The sequence below is a fragment of the Fusarium oxysporum genome, chromosome VII (genome assembly GCF_013085055.1).
Source record: "Fusarium oxysporum Fo47 chromosome VII, complete sequence".
NCBI lineage: Eukaryota > Fungi > Ascomycota > Sordariomycetes > Hypocreales > Nectriaceae > Fusarium > Fusarium oxysporum.
The window spans coordinates 1,571,931-1,593,153 of record NC_072846.1 but is presented as its reverse complement, the minus strand read 5'-3'; the positions used below and the strand labels follow the sequence as shown (position 1 = coordinate 1,593,153).

At 48.2% G+C, this 21,223-nt stretch overlaps 7 protein-coding genes across 7 annotated transcripts; 3 read left to right on the top strand and 4 right to left on the bottom strand.

The window, feature by feature from the left end:
- Nucleotide 1: 1 nt before the first annotated feature.
- FOBCDRAFT_227695 (uncharacterized protein) lies at nt 2–1,436 on the bottom strand. Its single transcript, XM_054705668.2, has 2 exons — nt 1,259–1,436; nt 2–1,201 (listed from the first exon to the last, which is right to left on the bottom strand). Exons 1-2 carry the CDS (start codon nt 1,329–1,331, stop codon nt 147–149), a joined length of 1,128 nt encoding a protein of 375 aa, XP_054561643.1. The 5' UTR covers nt 1,332–1,436; the 3' UTR covers nt 2–146.
- A 1,840-nt stretch (nt 1,437–3,276) lies between these two features.
- On the top strand, nt 3,277–4,702 carry FOBCDRAFT_139003 (salicylate hydroxylase 1; the record flags this gene model as incomplete). The annotated part of the gene is made up of 3 exons (XM_054705667.2): nt 3,277–3,942; nt 4,013–4,216; nt 4,292–4,702. Coding segments are annotated over 3 exons (1,281 nt in total), but the record flags the coding sequence as incomplete, so codon positions are not given.
- Nucleotides 4,703–5,403: 701 nt separating this feature from the next.
- On the bottom strand, nt 5,404–7,036 carry FOBCDRAFT_140309 (uncharacterized protein; the record flags this gene model as incomplete). The annotated part of the gene is made up of 4 exons (XM_059608087.1): nt 5,404–5,525; nt 5,588–5,639; nt 5,709–6,110; nt 6,164–7,036. 4 exons carry the CDS (start codon nt 7,034–7,036, stop codon nt 5,404–5,406), a joined length of 1,449 nt encoding a protein of 482 aa, XP_059465361.1.
- Nucleotides 7,037–13,341: 6,305 nt separating this feature from the next.
- Nucleotides 13,342–15,147, top strand: FOBCDRAFT_139056 (general substrate transporter; the record flags this gene model as incomplete). The annotated part of the gene is made up of 6 exons (XM_031190362.2): nt 13,342–13,738; nt 13,787–14,247; nt 14,308–14,334; nt 14,393–14,645; nt 14,696–14,737; nt 14,792–15,147. 6 exons carry the CDS (start codon nt 13,342–13,344, stop codon nt 15,145–15,147), a joined length of 1,536 nt encoding a protein of 511 aa, XP_031034347.2.
- Nucleotides 15,148–15,391: 244 nt separating this feature from the next.
- On the bottom strand, nt 15,392–16,821 carry FOBCDRAFT_241750 (ADP-ribosylation/Crystallin J1; the record flags this gene model as incomplete). Its single annotated transcript, XM_059610394.1, has 4 exons — nt 15,392–15,459; nt 15,532–15,963; nt 16,135–16,507; nt 16,564–16,821. The coding sequence occupies 4 exons, from the start codon at nt 16,819–16,821 to the stop codon at nt 15,392–15,394; spliced, it is 1,131 nt and encodes a 376-aa protein (XP_059465360.1).
- A 418-nt stretch (nt 16,822–17,239) lies between these two features.
- On the bottom strand, nt 17,240–18,346 carry FOBCDRAFT_241749 (uncharacterized protein; the record flags this gene model as incomplete). The annotated part of the gene is made up of 4 exons (XM_059610392.1): nt 17,240–17,469; nt 17,503–17,561; nt 17,606–18,167; nt 18,286–18,346. 4 exons carry the CDS (start codon nt 18,344–18,346, stop codon nt 17,240–17,242), a joined length of 912 nt encoding a protein of 303 aa, XP_059465359.1.
- Nucleotides 18,347–19,210: 864 nt separating this feature from the next.
- FOBCDRAFT_241748 (Transketolase, thiamine diphosphate binding domain-containing protein) lies at nt 19,211–21,223 on the top strand (the record flags this gene model as incomplete). Its single annotated transcript, XM_059610391.1, has 8 exons — nt 19,211–19,356; nt 19,434–19,435; nt 19,508–19,678; nt 19,711–19,988; nt 20,026–20,547; nt 20,597–20,657; nt 20,714–20,848; nt 20,964–21,223. 8 exons carry the CDS (start codon nt 19,211–19,213, stop codon nt 21,221–21,223), a joined length of 1,575 nt encoding a protein of 524 aa, XP_059467526.1.

The window sequence follows — 21,223 nt, the reverse complement described above, 5'->3', positions numbered from 1 at the left end:
TGTGTACTTGTGGAGGGTCAATATGTATTATAGGATATTGTCATCCTTTCCTGATTATCTCGCTGATTTCGCTTATAGGTAGCTGAACTCGACATAAGATTCTACGGACTTGGAGATTACGAAACATTACTGATAGAGTTGCCATCTCAGGCATGGTTCATATCGATGCCTTGCAGACACCTCCACCAAGCGCTGGTCCTTGACATATCGTCCCCCTCTCCACCTGAGAGTAACTTCCACTTCTCCAGAAACCAAGGCATTGCTTCCCAGCTACGCGAATCCCATGGTACGCCTTGCCCTCGCCCATGCATCGAACCCATTGTTGAGCCCCAACAACGAATTCCACCGCTCAGCATGTCAAGACATAGATCATCTTCATCGATCAGCGGCGGATTCATCCAACTGAATCTGATGACTTTTGTGCGGAAGGACGCCCAAGGGATCAGATCATGACATGGATGATGCGGCAAACTTTGCTGAATAAAGGTCGGGCGAAGGTCGGGCGGGATATTTTCTGTATGCCAGTTGTCGACGATTGAACAAGGTTCAAACCCGCTATAACAAGTATTTGCGGGGTGGTAAAATTGTGACTGAGCTTCGTTGGCCATTAAAGTGTCTGGTGCCATCTTGAGCCGTACCGCGTTCGCGTGCAGTGCCGATATAAATGACATGGCGCTCAGCGTAATAGTGTTTGTGCATAACCTCGGGCTTGACTGCTCAAAGTACGCGCGTTCTTGCCATTTGCCAGGTACCGTGAGTCGGGCCAGGATCTTAACACCAGCAGTCACGGCTTGCTTCATATCAACACCGCCGCAGCTTGACCTGACAAGGTCAATCCAGGCAAGTGAAGACGACGCTGCGGCCCTGCTGTAAAGGGTAGGACTCATCGCGTATCCCATATCTATCAAGCCGTATTTTACAATATCGCGAAGCGCGAAATCTTCCCTCGCCATGATCTCAAAGCATTTCGCAGTCTGTCGTTCCGGTAAAGCCAGGAGAGACTGGTAGATCTCAGAAGCCATCAGCCTCAGGGGCTTATCACTCTCATATAGCGTTGGGCTTGCCGAACTCTCCATCACTGGTGAGAGAAACGGGCCGATCTCGCCATTCGAGGGTTGCGGTGTAACAGAGAGCCCCTGGGTGCACCACGCAGCCATTGCTATCAGCTCAAGATGCTGAACCTTCTCTTTTTGCCTTGTGCCTAGAGATAGTTAAGAAAATAAATCAAGTACAGTGTTGCACACTAATTACAACTCACGATATGCTCGCTGTGCTTCAGCGTTCTGACGCCTCCGACGATCCCGGGCTCCGGCCAATTTTCTCCGGGGCATTTTGACGAAGGACCTTAGGTCATTAGAGCTAGATAGAAACAATAGTTTTCGATCCTTGTGCTGAGAATTGTAAGAGTGTGCTGAACTGAATTGAGCAAGAAGGAGGCTGTGTCGCGAAATCGAAATGATGAAGCGGTGTGGACGGAGTTAGCGACTCGGCTTTGGTCTTCGGACTTAGTCGCTGTCTCCAATCACGAGATCAAGTGACACGAGTGCTATGCGCACGGGGCGCTAGTCGTCCCACAGGCCTTGGCATTCTCGGAGCCAATAATTAATTAGTACTCCTATTACACCAATCCATATCCGGAACAGAACAGGAATAATTAAATAGGAGGTTTATTACCGCACGGTCTTTGCCTTCCCTAGTAGAATTCCATCTAAAATTATTAGCGTCGCGAAGCGCTAGTCCCCTCACAGCCAATGACATTTCGTAACAGATAGACTTCCTTAGCGCAGCACGTCCTGTGCCCCAGTAGGCTGAAGGCCCACCGGATGAAAAATATACATACATACATCTATCTCTTGCCTTTACCTCTTATCTCTCCTTATAACTCTGATTGAGAGCTGCATGCTTTAACAAGATATCTAGATCTATAAGACTAGAGGCTAAATAGCTTTTATTTCTTTTTCTAGCTCTATCTCTCTTGGTAGAGATTCTGGCAGTAGGACTTCAAGGTTTAATTAATTCCCTATCCCTTTGAGTGCCACAGCCCTTAGGCGGGGTCACGACAGGGGTATAGAGCCAATCAAGGTAAATGAAACTAACGGTACTTTTCCACACATACTAATTTGTATGATGGTAAAAGTCCCGGCAGTTTTGATTGTTACAAAGAGCTACCTTACAGACTTGGCAAATCTCTTACGAACTTCCGGTACCCTGCACGTACTAACCTTATGACTAAGCTAAGTGGGGCGAGTGACCTTCCTAAGGGCTGTGGCACTCAAAGGGATAAGGTTATTGTATTATACTGAAACTTCCCGTATTAACATCTCTCCGGGCTCATAAGTCAGTCGAGCGCTTGTTATAGTCTGATCTTAAGTCAGCTATAATAATAGTACCTTTGCTGCGGGAGTGATTTCACATATAAAATATGGTTTGAGGAACTGATCACCCGGAAAATAGGGCTCGACTTTGCGCGTTTAGGCAGCAGCCTTATTGAACTAGCCCTCTAGCCGGATTTGTTTTAAGTCGCTCTATTTGCTTCGTTTCTTGTTTCTCCCTCTTCATTTTAGGTTATCTAGTGTATAATGATACCCAAGTCTGTGCTTTATGCTGCAAAACTTCAATTATACTTTGCCAGACTGTTGTTTCGTCGTTGCAACCTCCGCACCCACAGTAACATCTGGCCGCCAGGGCCTCATGTGGCCAATCAAGTACGATTAATGTTCAGATTTTTGGCTAACAAATGCTCCACCACTTTATATTCGCAAGCCCTGTCGCAGCCGCTGTCTTTGTTGCCCCCCGACGAAACTTGATGCTAAATGTAATTCCGTTTAAGTTCAGGCAGTTGCACCCACGCTTCAGCCCGCTGGATAATCTTTACGATATTCGGATTTTAAAGCCATCCATTTTAGCAAAGCTCGGTTTCACTGATTTGCCCGAATGCGTAGCCCACAGCATTAAATGCAGTCCTTATGGTCATATGTTGCGCCTAATTTCTATTATAGTTGATGCACCGATACAAGTACATTACAAGCCTATGGTTTGAGGCCTTGGTTCCGAATAGCCGTATTTAATCGCACAGATAGAGTGTGTGTTTAATACAGGCTAACCAACCTTCGCATACAACTGCCTGTCTGAGGATAGCACATCAACCATTGACTACCGTGATTCTTTGCTACGCAGGCCCCCCCCAGGCATTCGTATAAAGGAAGCCAACACCTGGCAGCATTATGGTTTTGATCCTGTACAATTTATTCCAAATCCAATCTTCCATTGTCTTAATTATGCAAAAGAAATCAGAAGAAAGAATTCGAAGTTGCCATTATCGGCGGTGGCATTGCCGGAATCGTGTTAGCGGTCTCACTTCTAAAAAGGAATATTCACTGCACCATCTATGAGAAGGCTCATGTTTTCAATGACATTGGGGCTGGCCTTGGAATTAGCCCCAATGCTCAACGCGCCATGGTAGTATGCGACCCAACCGTGCATAACGTGTTTAAGAAAGTGGCCAACGGCAACATGTGGGATTCAAAAAAGGACACTGTTTTTGAGTTTATTGACGGCAGGAGCAGCGCCACTGATACTGCCCCCTTTTTCGAGATCAAAAACAGTACGGGGCTACAGGGTTGTCACAGAGTTTCATTCGTAAATGAGCTCTTACGCATCTTACCCGCTAACATGATTCGCTTTAATAAGCAGTTAGCGAAGGTCGAAGATCAAGGCAATAATAGAGTACAACTGTTCTTCCAGGACGGGACCACTGAGGAGGCCGATGCTATCGTCGGCTGCGATGGAATCAAATCAAAGATGCGCGAACTATTAGTTGGCCAAAACCACCCATCGGCAAAGTGTTCGTATACACACAAGTATGCGTACAGGGGAATGATTCCTATGCCCCAGGCAATTGAGGTGTTAGGGGAGGAAAGAGCTCTCAATGCCACGATCTGGGTTAGTCGTTCGCAGATGATGTTCGCAAACATCCAAATGAACTCGGACATTGGCTAACTGGGACGAATAGATGGGGAATGACAGGCATTTACTTAGTTATCCGGTTGCACACGGGACTATCTTGAATGTCGTGGCCTACTGTACAAGCTCCGATGACTGGCCGAGTGAGACCCAACTAACTCTTCCTGCGACAAAGAAGGATCTTCTCGATGATTTTGGGCACTTCACACCATTGGGTTTGAAGATCATTGATTGCGCCGAAAAGCTGGACAGAGTAAGTTTCCGGAGATGAAGTCCCACCCAGACATATCATCATCCTCTTCGTAATTAGGAGACTAACCATCCATAGTGGGGTATATTCGACCTAGGAGATCACCCCGTCCCAGCCTTTGCAAAGGGTCGAATGTGTCTTATCGGAGATGCAGCTCATGCATCCTCGCCACACCATGGTGCAGGAGCAGCTTTATGCTTCGAGGATGCTGCTGTGCTCGCGTCCCTCCTGGGCCACAAGATGATTCGAACAGGTGCTGACGTCAAGACCGCATTTGCTTCTTTCGATATGAGTAGACGGGATAGGGCACAATGGGTTGTTCAGAAGTCTAGGCGAGCAGGTCAGCTATACGAACTGCAAACTGAGATAGGCAGTAACTTTGAAAAAATGTCTCAAGAGCTAAGAGAGACATTACCTACTATTTGGGAATTTTCAGTTGAGGATGCTATCAAGAAGGCTCTGGATAACTTGGAAGGCCGTCTCAAATAGAAATCCTTCTAGCATAGGATCCAGGTTATGATGCTAATAGCAAAACGTTGGGCGATGACAATGTAAGAAGCGATTTGTTATTCGCAGCATTCCTCAAACCTGTCTAGAAGCTAAAGAGGAGCACTCCTATTTAAAGGGAAACTTTTATGAAATAGGCGATTCCGCCTCAGCAAGGTAACCCTCTCTTCGGCTGAATGCATAGCGTAGCGCAAATCATCATAAGATTTTCTACGTATACAACAACGCCATTTTAGGAGCCGATCTATTAAAATTCAGCTGAGTATTAGTTGCCCTCTTCGATACCGATCTCTTGTACAGCCTCCACGACAATGAAAATCCTAGCTTGGGACAACTTGGCCATGACCGACATGTTTCCAAAAGGCCAACTACCATTTAATCCTTGGCAATTTTTAAAAAAAACTCAATTGCCCAAATTCGCACTAGCTAACCCTAAACACCAATCAGTGACTCGGCTTCGACCAAAGCGACAAGGACGCAATACATTGACCCCACGACACTATTTGGTAAGGTGATTGACTCAAATCGCCTGCGAATAACGCCTGGGCTCTACTCGTAAGTAAAAAAAATACCACAACCAAATGATACCAATTAAAAAATGTAATTCCGATCTACTAAGATTGCGATCCAATAGCCATCGTAGTACTAGCTTTAATGCCTCGTTGATTAACCATGACGCTTTGTTAAATTCCCTCGAGTAGTGGGTTTTGCTTCAGCAGGCTGTCAATAAGCCTCATATTTTTGACCGACGAAGCAAAGTCAACCCAAAATCCCTCCTTTGTTTTGCACATAATCTGTGAATTATCTTTTCGTTATATCAGTAGTACTCAAGCTAACTTGTATTATACATATGACCAGGCAACTTACATCTCAACACAAAAATATCGCGTCCTAGGGCGTGGCCGAACACAAGAGTAGGCTCACAGCTAACGCATCTGTCGTTTGACGCAGCCTTTTCACCCAGAGTAGTGGCATCCGACAAGTTCACAGTAGTCGAGGAACTCGAGCCCTGCTCTGTCTTACCCATTCTAACCTTGCTCGCTGGCGAAAAGTCGATATTCGCCCATGCACCAGACCAGTTAGTAGTTGCGTAGCTTATCTCGAATGGCTCGCAGATATGCATTGATTTGCCACTCCTGTGCATTTCTTTCATAACTGCGAGACTGCAATCGATACCTGCTTGTGTTGTTGCTCTGTTAACTGCACGCCTATTCTGTACCGCGATATCCATAAGTGGCGTGTCCCTGCAGACGGGAAATCGAGCCGTACTGAATGCCAAAGCATTATGGATGTATCGCTCCGACTTTGGGAGATCGGTATGACGGCCTCTGATATCGACAGCACCACTCAAGGTTACCATCTTCGGTGACTTTCGATGAAGGTTACTAAGCTTGAAAAATCTGTTAACGAATTGACGCGAACTTGACAATATGTAGAACTTACCTTAAGTAAGATTGCCGCGAGGATATCATTGCTCGTCAACACGACTGTGTCAGGGCCATTTCTCTTTGCAATTTGTTCGTTCATGTCGTTTCTAAGCTTCTCAACAAGTGACCCGGAAAAGAGCATGATTCTCCTTTCCTCTTGCCGCTGCTTCACTATTTCAGGTATAAAGCCAAACTGTACTCTGATAATCTCCCACTTAGTCTGGACTCGATACTCTCCCTTACTTCTACATAGCTCAGTCTGTGCCATGTTTGCTCCTTCAAGTACACCCTGCGGGATCTTAAAGAATGGAGGTAGGCTTTTACCACGAATAAGGTTGATCCAAGATTCTATGATAGTAGCGTAACCCGCTTGGTCGGCTACTAAGTGAGGAAGGTTTGTGGCGACGACTGTTGCATCTTCGTAGTGGGTAAGGTGTACTAGAAGAAGTGGGCAATCGTTTTCTTCCTGTTTCCGCTCGAGGGGCCAGCTCGAGGGCGTCCAAGCTGCCTCAAGTTCAACAATCGATGGGTAGGAGGTGATGCTATTTTGTTCTTCAACAGCATCATTAGGCTTCAGAATATTAGCCTCTTGGAATGTTTTTTTGACCGAAGCTCTGGACCACCGGAACAATTCGTAATCTTTGTCGAAAGTTGCTGGTATGTGATATTCCAGTTGCCCCGTCTTCCTAGCAGCGTGTATTCTTGCACCAAGGATCGGCAAATGCTCCCTGATAAGCTCTTCCAAAGTTTTTTGGAGAATTCCTTCATCAAGCTTTTGCTTCACAACGAAGAACAGCAAGGTACGAATGTTGTCGAGAGGTTTCCAAGAATCCCGGAAGCTGAGAGGAATGGCCCGGGCATTTTCAACCGAGCCATCCGTTTCTGACATGATGCTGTTGTCTTCCATAGGGGTTTAGCTCGTGGTTCTAACTAGCGATAACGAAGGAGGAATGCGGTTCCCAAGATAGACTGGGTCTCCGGAGTGATGTCTTTTAAATGCCGAGGCGATATATCACGTGAAAGCTGGCTATGGCTGTCGTGAAATTACGTGTGAAGAGGATTTAGATTTAAGTTTTACTAGCGAAGTGAGTCACCTAATGAGAGTAGCATTGACCGTCCAGGTGGGATGATTGGACATTCGGCACTGGAGGCTATGGAGACAAACCAAATAATATGTCAACAGGATAATGTAATTAGATCCTTGGACAAACAAGGGTTATATGATGTGGCTATTAGTGAAACATTTCAAAGTATTTCGGTCAAATGAATATCTCATTTACTTTCATGACTGCTTACGTTGTACTATACCGTCTACAAGTGGCATACTCGTCGTACAAGTCGGAAGTTGACCCATGTTGAGTGATAAAATACTGTGGGTTTATCAAATTGAAGCTCAAATAGCTTATATTTCTCATCTATACTGAGACAATATCAGTTATATAGGTAGGGGTAGGGTTGGCAGGAGCGTGAATGTCTTTGTCAAATTTAAGGGTCAACCGGAAAGTAACAATGAAAACCTGCCAAAAATTAACCATAATAAAGAAGCATAGAGAGAGTAGATAGAACTATAGTCCAAGGTGTAACCAAGCGACTTACAAATATTAATTCTATTTTAATCTCGATTCACGCCTTATATTTTCTTTTCTCCACCATATTCAATCGTCAGTCCGGTTCAAGACACAGTCTCACTTGACAGCGCATAATAAACGAACAGCGCGATAACACTACCCTACACTTAATTGACAACCAACCGGTCTTTGGTGTCGCAACCTTCCTTTGTCATCACACTTTCTTGGCATACAAGTGTTAAGAAAGTGGCCTTGTCTACACCTAAATCCTTAACAGGTGCACAACAACCAGTCTCTATCATCGAATCAGCCAATGATCTAGCGCGCGAACGCGTAGATGAGTACAATGCCAAACTTATGGTATTCTAGGCCTTCTGCGCTAAGTTCGAAGAAGCCGCACAACAATTCACCACCGGACCGCAACGACGTTTCGCTCAACAGTTTGCCGACAGCTTCCTTGACTCCTGGAAACGAGAGCTATCCAGTGCCGGACCTACCATCCCCAAGCCTACCTACAGCAGCGTAGCCGCTGCTCGCCTCGCACTGACCGTGACCATCTAACCCAGCGCTGCCCACAGATCAAATGCAATCAAACAAACTGCCAATATCTTATTTCAAATCAAACAAATCCAAACCTCTGGATTTGAAATGACATTTGATATATTTGATACATGATATATGATGAAAGCTTGAATCTGCCAGGCTGTCGGGCGCGTCCTTGCAGCTTACCCGGAACCTGCTGGGCGTCAGGGTCTGGTGAGCGAATCTGGCCAATCAGAGTTATTACTCAGATCTTTCATTAGTGTGCTACCCCCAGCAGCGGCCTCAAATTGGTTAAAGAGAAGGTAGCTTCTTAACTTTCACGTCTCTCGCCCCCCACAACATCAAACCGCGTCGGTGCCAGTCTGTTTACCTCTCCTCGACGCGTGCCGTTCCTTACTGATCGACGCCTAACCCGATGGAGTCCGACGACATCATGCTTCCTTCTCCACCCTCCGCCTTTGCTCTTCTCCGCCCACCGAGAAATCTGGCAAGTCAATTCGAGCTGACGACGCGGGTAGCTTCACCAGACCACCCTACCGTTGCAGATCTTCCGCGAGCAGTATGGAGGAACAAACGATATGTTTTGGAAGAGTCCTTGTCCCGGAAAGGCTCGAAGGGCCGGAAGAGCTGGGTCAAGCGCCATGGATTTTTTCTTGTTGAGATCGACACTAACGATAGTCCTTTGAGTCCTTACTAGGCCTGTCGTTTGTGTGACGCGAAAGGTCAGCCCGAGTTCTTCGCCGCTGCTGCTACGAGTTCGGCAGCTGATCACCTCCGCAAGTATGTAAATGAGACGTCGCGAGCTTGAGCATCATTGACCAACGTAGGTCCCACAGGATCTTCGAGAGCAGCCAAGGCGCTGATATGGACCCGTCAACCGATGAATCTGAACGGCCCAAGCGACGGCGCTTGCAGTACAGCGCCGTGCCGCGTGCTAGAGTCAAGATGATCCGAGAACTGAGCCTGGGACTTCTGATCAACACCAATGTTCCTTTTTCTTTCTTTAGCGATACATTCTTTCAGCAACTCGTCTGGCAACTTGACCCTCACCTATCTGACCAGATACCATGGAGCCGGCAATCGATGGGCCGTTTGCTGGATAACATGTACGGGTCTAAGAAGGATGAGGTCAAACAGGAGTTCTCAGATGCCTCACTAGAGTCCATATAAGGTTCGACCTGTGGACATCACCTAACCGGCACGCTGTCATGGCAGTCACAGCTCATTTTCTTGACCGCCAGGGCAAGCACCAGTCGCGCCTTCTGGCACTCCGTCGCCAACTCGGATGTCACAGCGGGGAAAATCTCGCGGTGACGCTTGGGCAAGTTGTGCGTGAATGGAAGATAGAGGATCGAGTTGGAACAGTGATCTCGGATAACGCATCTTCGAACGATAGCTGTCTTCTGAACTTCTATGGAGATCTCGACGCAGAGATGGGCCCGGCAGACGTTCGGGCCAGACGTATGCGCTGCTATGGACATATCTTGAACCTAGTTGCTCGCGCCTTTCTCTACGGCGAAGATTTCGAGGCTTTCGAGGCCGAATCGCAGGTCTTTGACCTTCTCGGCCGGCGCGAGGATGACCTACGACACTGGAGAAAGAAAGGACCGGTGGGAAAACTCCACAATGTTGTCAAGTTCATCAGATCTTCCCCTCAGAGGTGTGAGCTCTTTAAGAGGATCTCACGCGAGAACGACGAAGCACAAGAATATCTCCTGGCGAGTGAGTCGACGGCAGAGCTAGAGGTCGTCATGAACAACGACACGAGATAGAACTCCACTTATCTCATGATCTCTCGAGCGCTCGTCAAGCAGGGAGACATCAGGGCGTTCTTGGTCCATCCAGAGGTGGAAAAATGGTTACCAGAGGCCGACATGTTGAAGGGGGATGACTGGAGACTTTTGACAGAAATTAAACATATCCTTGAGCCATTCTATCTGCAGACTATGAGAACGCAGGGTTGGGGCAGCGAGGGAGGTAATGGACGGCTTTGGGAGGTAATGACAGGAATGGAATACTTACTGGAACACCTTGAAGATCGGAAACTGTTCTATCATGCTGTTCCAGACGAGGCAGCTGGAGAGAATACCAACTCGCAGGTCGAGCTAGCCCGGGGGCGATCAGACCGAAATCGGCAGATTCCTGCTAGATTTAGGGATTGCGAGATGGACATATACCCGCGAAAGTCAATGCAAAGCTCCTTGCCAAGTCGTGGGTCGGGACAATGCGATGAGGGACCAGGCAAGTCATCAGGATCATCGGGAATTGACGGCATGGGGAAGGATCACCGACGCTATCTGAGACTCTCGATCATAACTGCCTGGCAGAAACTCAATGAATACTATACCAAACTTGGCGAGTCACCGTTGTTTGCCGCATCCATCATTCTTAACCCATCACTAGGCATGAGCTATCTGGAGGTGAATTGGGCGTCAGAAGAGCAGCTTGTGTGGGTTAGGGACGCCAAAATTGGACTGTCTGACTACCTGGACCGCTGGTACCGCTGCAACCGGCCGGTGGACGAGCAGCGAGGGGCAATTATTGAGACTACGGCATCCCCAAGCGTGCTGCAGAGAACGCCGGTAGACAGTGTATTCAAGCAGTGGGTGAAGAGCAGGACAGCAAAGATTACGGTGACGGGAAGTGAGCTTGAGCGGTATCTGCGGCTAGAGCCGCAAGAGACTGAGGATCCAATTGAGTGGTGGATGGCTCACCAGGGACAATTTCTGACGCTCAGCCAGTTAGCTCTCGATATACTCGCAATGCCGGCGATGGCAACTGATTGCGAGAGGTCGTTCAGCCTCGCCAAGTTGACGGTGACGTCGCAGAGGCTTTCGATGACGACGGAAACATTGGAGAAGTTGCAATGCCTGAAGAATTGGGTCAGACATGGTGCGGTGAAGCTGGGGGCGATAGCAAGTGGGGGAGACGAGGTCTAGTGGAAGATTGGGACATAGTAGCAGGAGAGCATAGAGGGTGAGATTTGAAACATTTGAAATATTTGAATAAATATTTCAAACAACAAATCCAACGTTGAAGGTTGTCAAATATCTCAAATATGACCCCGGATTGGATTTGTTTGATTTGAGGGCAGCGCTGCTTGAAAGTAAGCAGCAGTCTCGCTTTGTAACGGTCTTCTATATCCATTGATCGACTTTGGGTGGTCAGGATCGAAAGCCCGATGATGAAATAGGAACATCATTACCTCGAGCCGCCTTTCCTTCGAATGCCTCTTTTCCTTCCGAAAAACCGGCTTCACAACCTCATATACCCGATCCTGGATTGGTTTTGCCTTCTGCCCACGTTTCTTGGGTTTAGGCGGTCGGCCGGCCCCAGAACTTGAGGGACTGATACGGCTCGCTCCAGGGTACATTTTGATATACAATAAATGTGGTGATAGCTTCAATTACGATGTAAATTGTGGTGTATGATTAATTAGATGCCAGGTCTGAGTATTTTCGGCCTGATCGTCTGATATGTGCGGGGAAGAGCCGCATGTAATAAGCTTCCTATTTGGGCTAGACTGACGCTAATGGGACCCATAGGCTCTAACGAATCTACTCAGTTGATGCGGTAGTTACAGATGAAGGAGTGTTACCAGTGGAGGGGTACTGCATGGTATAATATCAGCTCCAGCGCTGCCAATGAATCAAATCCAATCAAAGAAACTGCCAAACAAATGCAAAATACCGGATTTGAAATAACATTTGCTATATTTGATACGGGATAGAAGATTGGGGGATCTAACCTGCTCCGTTGATGAGTGCCTCTTTGTTGCCTACCCGGAACCTGGTGAGTGCTTAGGGAGTGGATCTGGCCAATCAGAGTCCTTCGCTGATAAACACGCATTAGTGAGCTACCCCCGTCATCATTCCCAGATCCGCCAAAGAGAAAGTAGTTTCCTAATATTTTTCCCTCTTCGCCCCTGTGTCCCCCGCCTTCCTCAGAAAGGGGTCTGCTTATTATGCTTTCCTGAATGGGTCTAGGGTCACCGACAGCTGACCGACAGGTCACATGATACCCCGTGCGGCCATCCTACTGTTTCAACAGTTTACTTCTCCCGACGCGTACCGGCCCTTCCCCCCACCCTTCGCCTTTACAGCTACAATGCCTCGATGACTGGGTCAGGGGTAGTGCGGTGAAGCTGGGCCAATAGTGGCTAGGAGAGATGAGCTAAGTGTACAAATGACGAGATTTGAAATATTTGAAATATTTGAATAAATATTTCAAACAACAAATCCAGCATCGCGGGCTATCAAATATTTCAAATATGACCCCAGATTTGATTTGTTTGATTTGAGGGCAGCGCTGAGCAGCTTCCCGTTGCCCCTCGCGACGCAGGGTGGTCTTGATCGTGCCGAGGGGAGTTTCAGGGTAATTCTTCTTTATCTGTGCGTGCTTGAGGTCCTTGCTTGGTAGCTCGCAATTACGAGGCCGTGTAGAAGGGGATAATTTCTTGTCCCAAGGCATCGTGATGGTGTTGTTGTAAGCAGCTATTTGCGTGTAAAAGCGGCGGCTGAAAACGCGCGCCTAACCCGATTAGGCACAGGCCAGCCACCTGCGTTCGGATTCATTCTTTTTACCCCACTGTATCCGTATTCTGATCCACCAAAACCCACCCTCCACTCGGCTACAGTCTACCTTTTGAGAAAAAAACAAGGCAATTAGACGCATAATGACAAATTCATGCCTGGACTCGGTTACCTCAACGCCCCAAGCTCCAAACAATTTTCTTCAAAGCGCTTGCAAATGCCGCCAATTCATCAAAACTGCAAGAATTCGTTTTCTGCGACAGGGAACTAACCCGCAAAACCCCAGACAATCCTGGCGGCATAGTGGACTACCAAGTCCCCACGGGGAACCCACCCGCGCCAGGACCTCGGAACGAACCTTGTTTGCGCGAGTCAACTAAGGTATCTAAAATTTCATACAGTATTTATATGAAGGCATGACGGCCCCATCTGAGATCGTCTCCAATCTATTGGTGGCGTGTGCCTGATAGCATCAACTACAAATACTGTTGTCGAATAGCTTCACCACTTCCCTCTTCCGTTACCTTCAATTCATTCCCATACTCTTCAACATGACAATTCTTGTCGGAAAGCCCCTGGACTGGGCCATCACAGGAACAGCTGGCTCGGGATTCCTCCTCTTCGGATATGACCAGGGTGTCATGTCGGGCCTGTTGACAGGCACTGCCTTCACCAAAACCTTTCCCGAGATTGACACTACAGAGGGCGGCAGTGGTAGTTCCTCTCTGCAGGGCACCGTAGTCGCCATCTATGAGATCGGATGCTTCTTTGGCGCCATGTTCTGTCTCATCTTTGGCGAGTACTTTGGTCGTCGCAAGTGTATAATGATGGGTTGTGTTGTTCTCAGCATTGGTGCCGCTCTCCAAGCTGCATCTTTCGGAATCCCTCAAATGATCGTTGGTCGTATTGTAGCGGGTTTTGGAAACGGCATGAACACCAGTACCATTCGTAAGTTGCTTTCTCGCAAAGATGAGTATGTCAACTAACAATTTTCAGCTGTCTGGCACTCTGAACTGATGAAGGCTAACAACCGTGGTCGTGGTCTCGCCATTGAACTCGCCATCAACATTTTCGGTGTCATGCTCTCATACTGGGTCGACTACGGCATGTCCTTCGTTAGCAACGACGCTCAATTCCGCTTCCCACTAGCTTTCCAGATCTTTTTCGCCATCCTGACTTTTATCGGTATTATGCTCCTTCCCGAATCGCCCCGTTGGCTCATCAACCACGACCACCACGATGAGGCGCGAGAGGTTCTTTGGGCTGTGCGCAAGAATGCCAAGTCTATCAGCAAAAACGACGCATCCGTTAGCCGTGCTATCGCTGAGATTCAGCATGCTATTAATGAGGAGCGCGAGGCTGCGCAGACGAGTAGTTTCAAGGCTATGTGGAAGAATGGAGAGCAAAAGTTCCTGTATCGAACGATGCTTGGTATTGGTGGACAGTTCATGCAGCAGGTGAGATGCCACGGCAATATTTGCTTGATACACTTTGACTGACATTTTCTCTTTTAACAGCTTTCTGGCATCAATTTGATTACATACGTGCGTTTTCTTGACCAGAGATGGTGGTCAATAGACTCGAGTTGTTAACATATTACAGTACGCTCCTGTCATCTTCCAAGAGTCAGTCGGCATCTCACACAACCTGAGTCTACTTCTAGCTGGTTTCAACGGCGTCGCATACTTCTTCTCTTCGTTGATCCCGATCTGGATCATTGACCGTCTTGGCCGCCGCAAGTTGATGATGTTTGCAGCAGCCGGTCAAGCAGTCTGCATGGCTGTTTTAGCTGGAACTGTATCGACTGGACAGCCAGGACCTGGTATCGTCGCCATTGTCATGCTTTTCTTGTTCAGTAAGTGAAACCATGACAAGAACGGTATTATGGGACTAACCGGATGGTAGACTTCTTCTTTGCTGTTGGATTACTCGCAATTCCCTGGCTGCGTTAGTCAAAACATCTCAGAAACCTACATGATCATATAGCTGATGACAGTTTAGTGCCCGCTGAATATGCTCCTCTGGCCATCCGTACCCGCGCCGCCGCCTTAGCCACAGCTTCCAACTGGATCTTTACCTTCCTCGTCGTCGAGATCACACCCGTATCCATCAAGAGTATTGGCTGGAAGACATACGTCTACTTTTGCATCTTCAACGCCTTCTTCGTTCCCCTCATCTACTTCTTCTACCCCGAAACCCGACTCCTGTCTCTCGAGCAGATCGACAAGCTCTTCACTGGTCCAAAGGTCTTGCTTCATTGGGAACACAGCATGGGTGTCCCTGGAGAGGCTTCTGAGAAGAGCTCTGGTGGTGAGACGGCTGAGAAATTCGAAGCTGAGGTTCACATGCGTGAGTAAAGATGTAAGAGGAACTGTTATTGGCATTGGAGACTCGGCGGGTTTCGCGGGGTCTCCAATTCCATTAGAAAATGGATGAGACTGTATGCTATATGTTCTCACGGTTAGTCGAAGCTTCCATAAAGCTTCAGTTCCATTACTTATATGCACCTGTCAAGATACTGGACCATTTGTCACATGGCTATCACTAAGTAATTAAAGAGCCGACAAAGGCAACTTATATGGTATCTTTCTCGTCAAGTCACTACTTCCATGCAAACCAATTTGGCTTCTTCTTATCGGCCTCCTGCTTCCTCTTCCACTCTTGTTCCTCTTGCACCACCCAAGCCTGCGTCGTCATACACTTCTCCTCCATCTGCGCATCCGTCAAGAACCCGCGTCAACCATCCTCCGCTGCATCCTTATCACGGGATCCAGAATATGAACCCTTTGCCACACCTAAAACATCACATAGTCCCCCGGACTTCTCCATTAGCCATGTTCCATGACGGAGACTGTTACGCCAACGCGGCGGCAGGACCTTGTAGCAAAGTAAGGCTCCGAGGAGAGCATAAGCGAAACAGGCATTTGTATCTGTGTCATCGCCCTCTATTGCAAGATCGGTGATGGGCTTTTCGAAAATGGTAAGTTGGGAAAATAGTTGTCCTGAAGACTTAAGTTGGCGTAGTGCAAGACGTAGATGTAAGATGGCAGAGCCAAAGGTCTTGTATACATAACCGATCTTATAACTCTCGTCCAACTTGAGGTCCGCGAGCTTTTGAGCTGTGGCATGTTGGCTGACCTCGGCGATATTGTTGTTTATATTGCGCAGTAGTGCTAGGTGAAAATATATATTTTATGAAACTTGATTGTTCATTAGTGAGATGAGAGTTCTTCTCAGGTTTATATCTCTAAATGATTTCATCTAGGACTTTAAACTTTAAATCTAGGACTTTCAGACTGTTAGTCTGAATCCTGAAGGGAAGGGGGATCCCCGGATTTTCCAACAGATATTTAAACAAGGTTCGTCTTGTCTGTCAAGGCGTTGAAGTTCTTTTTCGCGTCGCTCGTTGTACCACGCAAGTCTAGTTTCGATCAACTCGTCGACATGTCGTTCCTCGTAGATCTTAGTGAGGACAAGTCCACGAACAAGAGCAGCGACAATGGCGCAGGAGACAACACATCTCAGGTCAACATGTGTGACCACGAAGTCGGCCGCGATCTGGAATGACTCCTCGACCGACTTCCTGAGACACCTGAGTCCCAGCGGATGCGTTCGCATAAGACTTCCGTTCGGCACCGCCTTGTATTTGCCCATAACACAAAACTTCCGAGCTGTCCCTTCAGGATCATCTAAATAGGATTTACTGGGCAAGATACCCTCAACAGTCCGTCCAAGGCCAAGGGAGAGTGTATCAAGTGCGCGCAAACCCATACGAACCCACAGTCTTGACGATCAAGCTTCTTCCCATCACTGTGATGGTCGCGACGAAAGGGAGTTGCTTTTTCAGCGGGGAGTAAGGTAAAGACGCGGTCGGGGTATGATTTTGCTGAGAGTTCGGTAGAGAGGAATTCGGTGGATAATCCGATTGCGTCTCCAAGAGCCGAGCCGAAGAGGGTACTGATGATGCGATATTGGAGGTGAGATGACTCCAATGCAGTGAGTGCATGTTCTGATAACGATATAGAAGGCATTCTGATGTATCAAGCTGTAATTGTTGTATGAAGTTGTAAAATAGTGGAATAATAGTCGATAGTCATACTATATACACATTCAGTTGAGGCAGCCAAATTAATGAAATATTCGCAAGGCATCCACGATTGAGACAAGCCAAGGCTGTATTTAGCGGCATTATTTGGCGGTGGCAGTGGGGACGCCATACTATGCCAGTTGGTATTGACGGTAAGGTTGAGTTATGAGTTTAGTTGTTAATGAGGCCTCCTGTAAGCTCAAGGAATATTTTCTAGTGGTTTAAGAATGCGCCAGCAAAATTGGGTCAATGGGGTGGAATGTTCAGTTACACATTTGTGCCAGACTTTACAAATGCCCACTCTATGCTCATAAACATCAATTTCTCATCACACAAAACACCTGTATGTAACCCTTCTCTCCTTATGCAGATGCGCAATGTCCTCCATCAACTCTCAAATCTGTGCCATGAACAAACGACGCGCCCTCAGACAGCAAAAACACAGCCGAGGCCTTAAATTCTTCAGGCGCACCCAGCCGTCCCAGTAGAGCACCCGCCACCCATGTCTTCTCAACATCGGGGTTTTCCTGGAGTAATTGATCGGTCATAGCAGTTCTGATGTAACCGGTAGACAGTGTGTTAACTCGAATGTCTTATTGGCCCCATTCTTGCGCCACCGAATGACACATTTGCTGAACAGCAGCCTTGCTGGAGTTGTATGTTGTGCAAGAAAGTCCCTGTATCCTATTAGTTTCACTTATTGTGTATGGTTACTTGATTTGACTTACTCGGTTGGCAATATGCCCGACATGCTGCCAATGATAACAATACTACCAGAGCTGTTCTTCTCTCGTAGTATCCGCGCAGCATACTTGCAAGTGTTGAAAACGCCAGTCACATTGACCCGCAATATCCGGTCAAAGTCGGCAGCAGGGTAGTCAAGCGCAGCGATCTGCTGCTGAATGACAGCGCAGGCAATAGTACCCCAGAAGGGAGCTCCGGCCTTATTGGCCTCTGCCGCGATCTCCTTCATCGCTGTCTCGACGGACTGCTCATCTGTGACATCGCACTTTCGGTATGATACGGAAGCCTTGTTGGCGGTGGCTATCTTGTTGAGTTGTGCCCACTCAGATGGCGATGGCTCCTCGAGAATGTCGAGACAGGCGACGCTGCCACCGGCTTCGACCACGCCAATCGCTAGAGTAATACCCAGACCACGAGCTCCGCCGGCGATGGCGACTGTCTTGTTCTCAAGGGAGAAGAGCTTATAGGTTGAAGATTTTGAAGCAGGTGTTTCCTTGGTATCGGGCACGTTGGCCGGGAGCTCAATGTCAGAGATGATAGCGGGAGCTATTGTGAAGACGAAGTGTTCTGGGATCAACGAAAATGCGAATAGATGTAAAGTGAAGAACAAGAGTTGAAACTGACGAGGGAAAAAGAAATGTTGGAAGAACTTAATAGGATATACGATCGTCTATGGATATCCATTTCTGGAGACACAGAGGACAATCTCGGTTTGTCGTAGACATCTTGATCAAGGATTACCATGATGGCATCCGAAGGGAAGGTCTATGCGAAGAATGATGTGGCTGAGATTGAGTTTGGGAATATGTTCTGGAAGATCCAGACAAGGTTATTGTAGCCGGGGGCGGTCACATCTCAACAATAGTGGTGGATATTTTGGGTGAGATGTGTTTGACATAGCCATGAGGGCAGAGACAAAAAGAACTAGCCAGGGTCTGCTTAGCCACAAATACTGAGACGTACTCCTCGAGGGTCACCACACTTCGCTGTCGGCTTATTTCTGACTAGTCTTCGTTTCCACAAGCAAGATCGTCTTTTTCTTTCAACCCTACGTCAATACCACAAAATGGTAGATACCTCAGAGTTATGCAACATCTCCAACTGTCAAACTAACCTCAATCACTTTCCCGTCGACAAACGATGCTGTTCCCTTTCTCCACAGAGTGGCCCTACACACAGACTGCATCAGAGGTGTGTAAATACCTCTTGCACTGACTCAATGGCAAGTCTAAGCGCTCGGCATCTCGACCCTAACCTCACGAGGCAAAGTAATAGTCCCGGTACCTCCAACTTCCTGATACAGCACCCTCATGACAAGACACCAAACTCACGGCAATCCCCAATAAAGTCAAACTCAAAGAACCCCATGCCTGATGGCAAATACCCAGATCCCTACGGGCGCTTTCCCCTACCCCATTGGGAATGCCGGAGGGGTCACAGCAGAGCATCTTCGTTGTCACGAGAAAGACCACGCGCAAAGATACTTTTTAAAAATACCAATAACTCGACAAGATGCTGTCGATGGTTCTCAAATTCTCCTCATCATTATCTTCTTCGCCTTGTAAGAGCACCACACAGTTCAATTCAAGATGGAGCCTATCGCAATCACCCCGGAGGCAGAAGAGGAGCCTGTGGCCCTTTCCAACGTTGTCAAGTTGATCAAGAACGATGACGCCGAGACAATGAATCTTGCTCTGCGACAGTTTCGTTGCTTGATTGCTGATATTTGCGAATAGTTCAAAGGCGGTCACCCTGGGTAAGTCATACAATCATCGAGTATGAGAGAATGAGATATACTAAGTGACTTATTAGCGGTGCCATGGGAATGGCTGCAATTGACCTCGCCCTCTGGAAGTACGTGATGCAGTAATCGCCCAACGACCCAGACTACCTCAATCGCGATCGCTTCGTCCTCTCCAACTGCCACACATGTCTCTTCCAGTACACATTCCTTCATCTCACCGGCTACAAGGCCATGACCTTTGAGCACCTCAAGTCCTACCACTCCTCTAACTATGACTCCTTGGCGCCGGGCCATCCTGATATCGAGCATGAGGGTATCGAGGTGACGACCAGTCCTCTGGGCCAGGGCATCGCCACGCTGTCGGTCTCGCCATGGCCACCAAGAACCTCGCGGCTGCCTACAACAAACCCAACTTCGACCTCGTCAACAACACGACTTTCTGCATGATTGGCGTCGCCTGTCTGCAGGAGGGTGTCGCCCTCGAGGCAATCCAGCTGGCTGGCCACTGGAAGCTCAACAACCTTGTCGTCATGTACGATCACAACCAGATTACTTGCGACGGCAGTGTTGATCTTTGCAATACTGAGGACGTCAATGCCAAGATGCGCGCTTGTGGTTGGGATGTAATTGAGGTTGAGGATGGTTGTTTTGACGTCGGAGGGCATTGTCAATGCCCTCCTCAAGGCCAAGGCCAGCACCGATAAGCCCACCTTCATCAACATCCACACTGTCATTGGTGTCAGTAGCAAGGTCGCCGGCGATGCCAAGGCCCACGGTGCTGCTTTCAGCCCCGATGGTGTCAGAGCCGTCAAGGAGCACTTTGGCATGGACCCCGAGAAGCACTACGTCGTCTCTGATGAGGTTTACAACTTCTTCCGTGACCGCAAGACCCGCGGTGACCGTCTTGTAGAGGACTGGAAGAACCTCCTCGATGCATACGGCAAGGAGTATCCTGAGCTGCATGAGGAGTTCATCAAGCGTGTTGAATGTCGCTTCACTGAGGACTGGCGAAGCATCATCACTGCCAAGGAGTCTTTGCCTACTGCTCCTACGCCGTCGCGAAAGTCTGCTGGTATCATCTGCAACCCCCTGAATACTAAGCTAAAAGATTTCATGGTCGGCACAGCTGACCTGTCACCCTCCGTCAACATGATCTGGAAGGACAAGGTCGACTTCCAACACGTAAGTAAACCCAGAGAACACGAAACCAACCTTGCTAACTCAGCAATAGCCTGATCTCAAGACTACCTGTGGTATCAACGACAGCTACTCCAGCCGATATATTCACTGGGGTACCTGCGAACATGCCATGGCCTCTATCTCAAACGGTTTCGCCGCCTTCAGCAAGGCACCATCCTCCCCGTCACGTGCAGCTTCTTCATGTTCTACATCTACGCCGCTCCTGGTGTGCTTATGGGCGCCCTCCAAAACCTCCAGGCCATTCATGTCGCCACCCACGACTCGATCGGTACTGGCGAAGACGGTCCTACTCACCAGCCCATTGCCTCACTGCTTTTTACCGCTCCATGCCTAACCTCCTCTACATCCGCCCTTGCGACACCGAAGAGACAGCCGGTGCCTTCATCACCGCCCTCGAGGCCAAGGACAATCCCTGCATCATCGCTCTTTCCCGCAGAGCCTCGAGCAGTACCCCCAGTACTCGAGCCGTGAGGGTGCCCAGAAGGGCGCCTACGTCTTTGTTGAGGAGGAGAATGCCGATGTCGCTCTTATTGGTGTCGGCGCCGAGATAGTCTTCGCTATCAAGACTCGCGAGGTCCTCATAGAGAAGTTCGCCATTAAGGCCTCCTCGGTCTCAGCAAATAAGACGAGCTTCCACATGATGAGAACTCCTCGATAG

Bases quoted from the DNA above. Each gene is read 5' to 3' on its own strand.
- FOBCDRAFT_227695 (XM_054705668.2), bottom strand. From the start codon at position 1,331: ATGCCCCGGAGAAAATTGGCCGGAGCCCGGGATCGTCGGAGGCGTCAG. The intron at 1,202-1,258 runs GTGAGTTGTAAT...AACTATCTCTAG, and splicing joins TGAAGCACAGCGAGCATATC to GCACAAGGCAAAAAGAGAAG.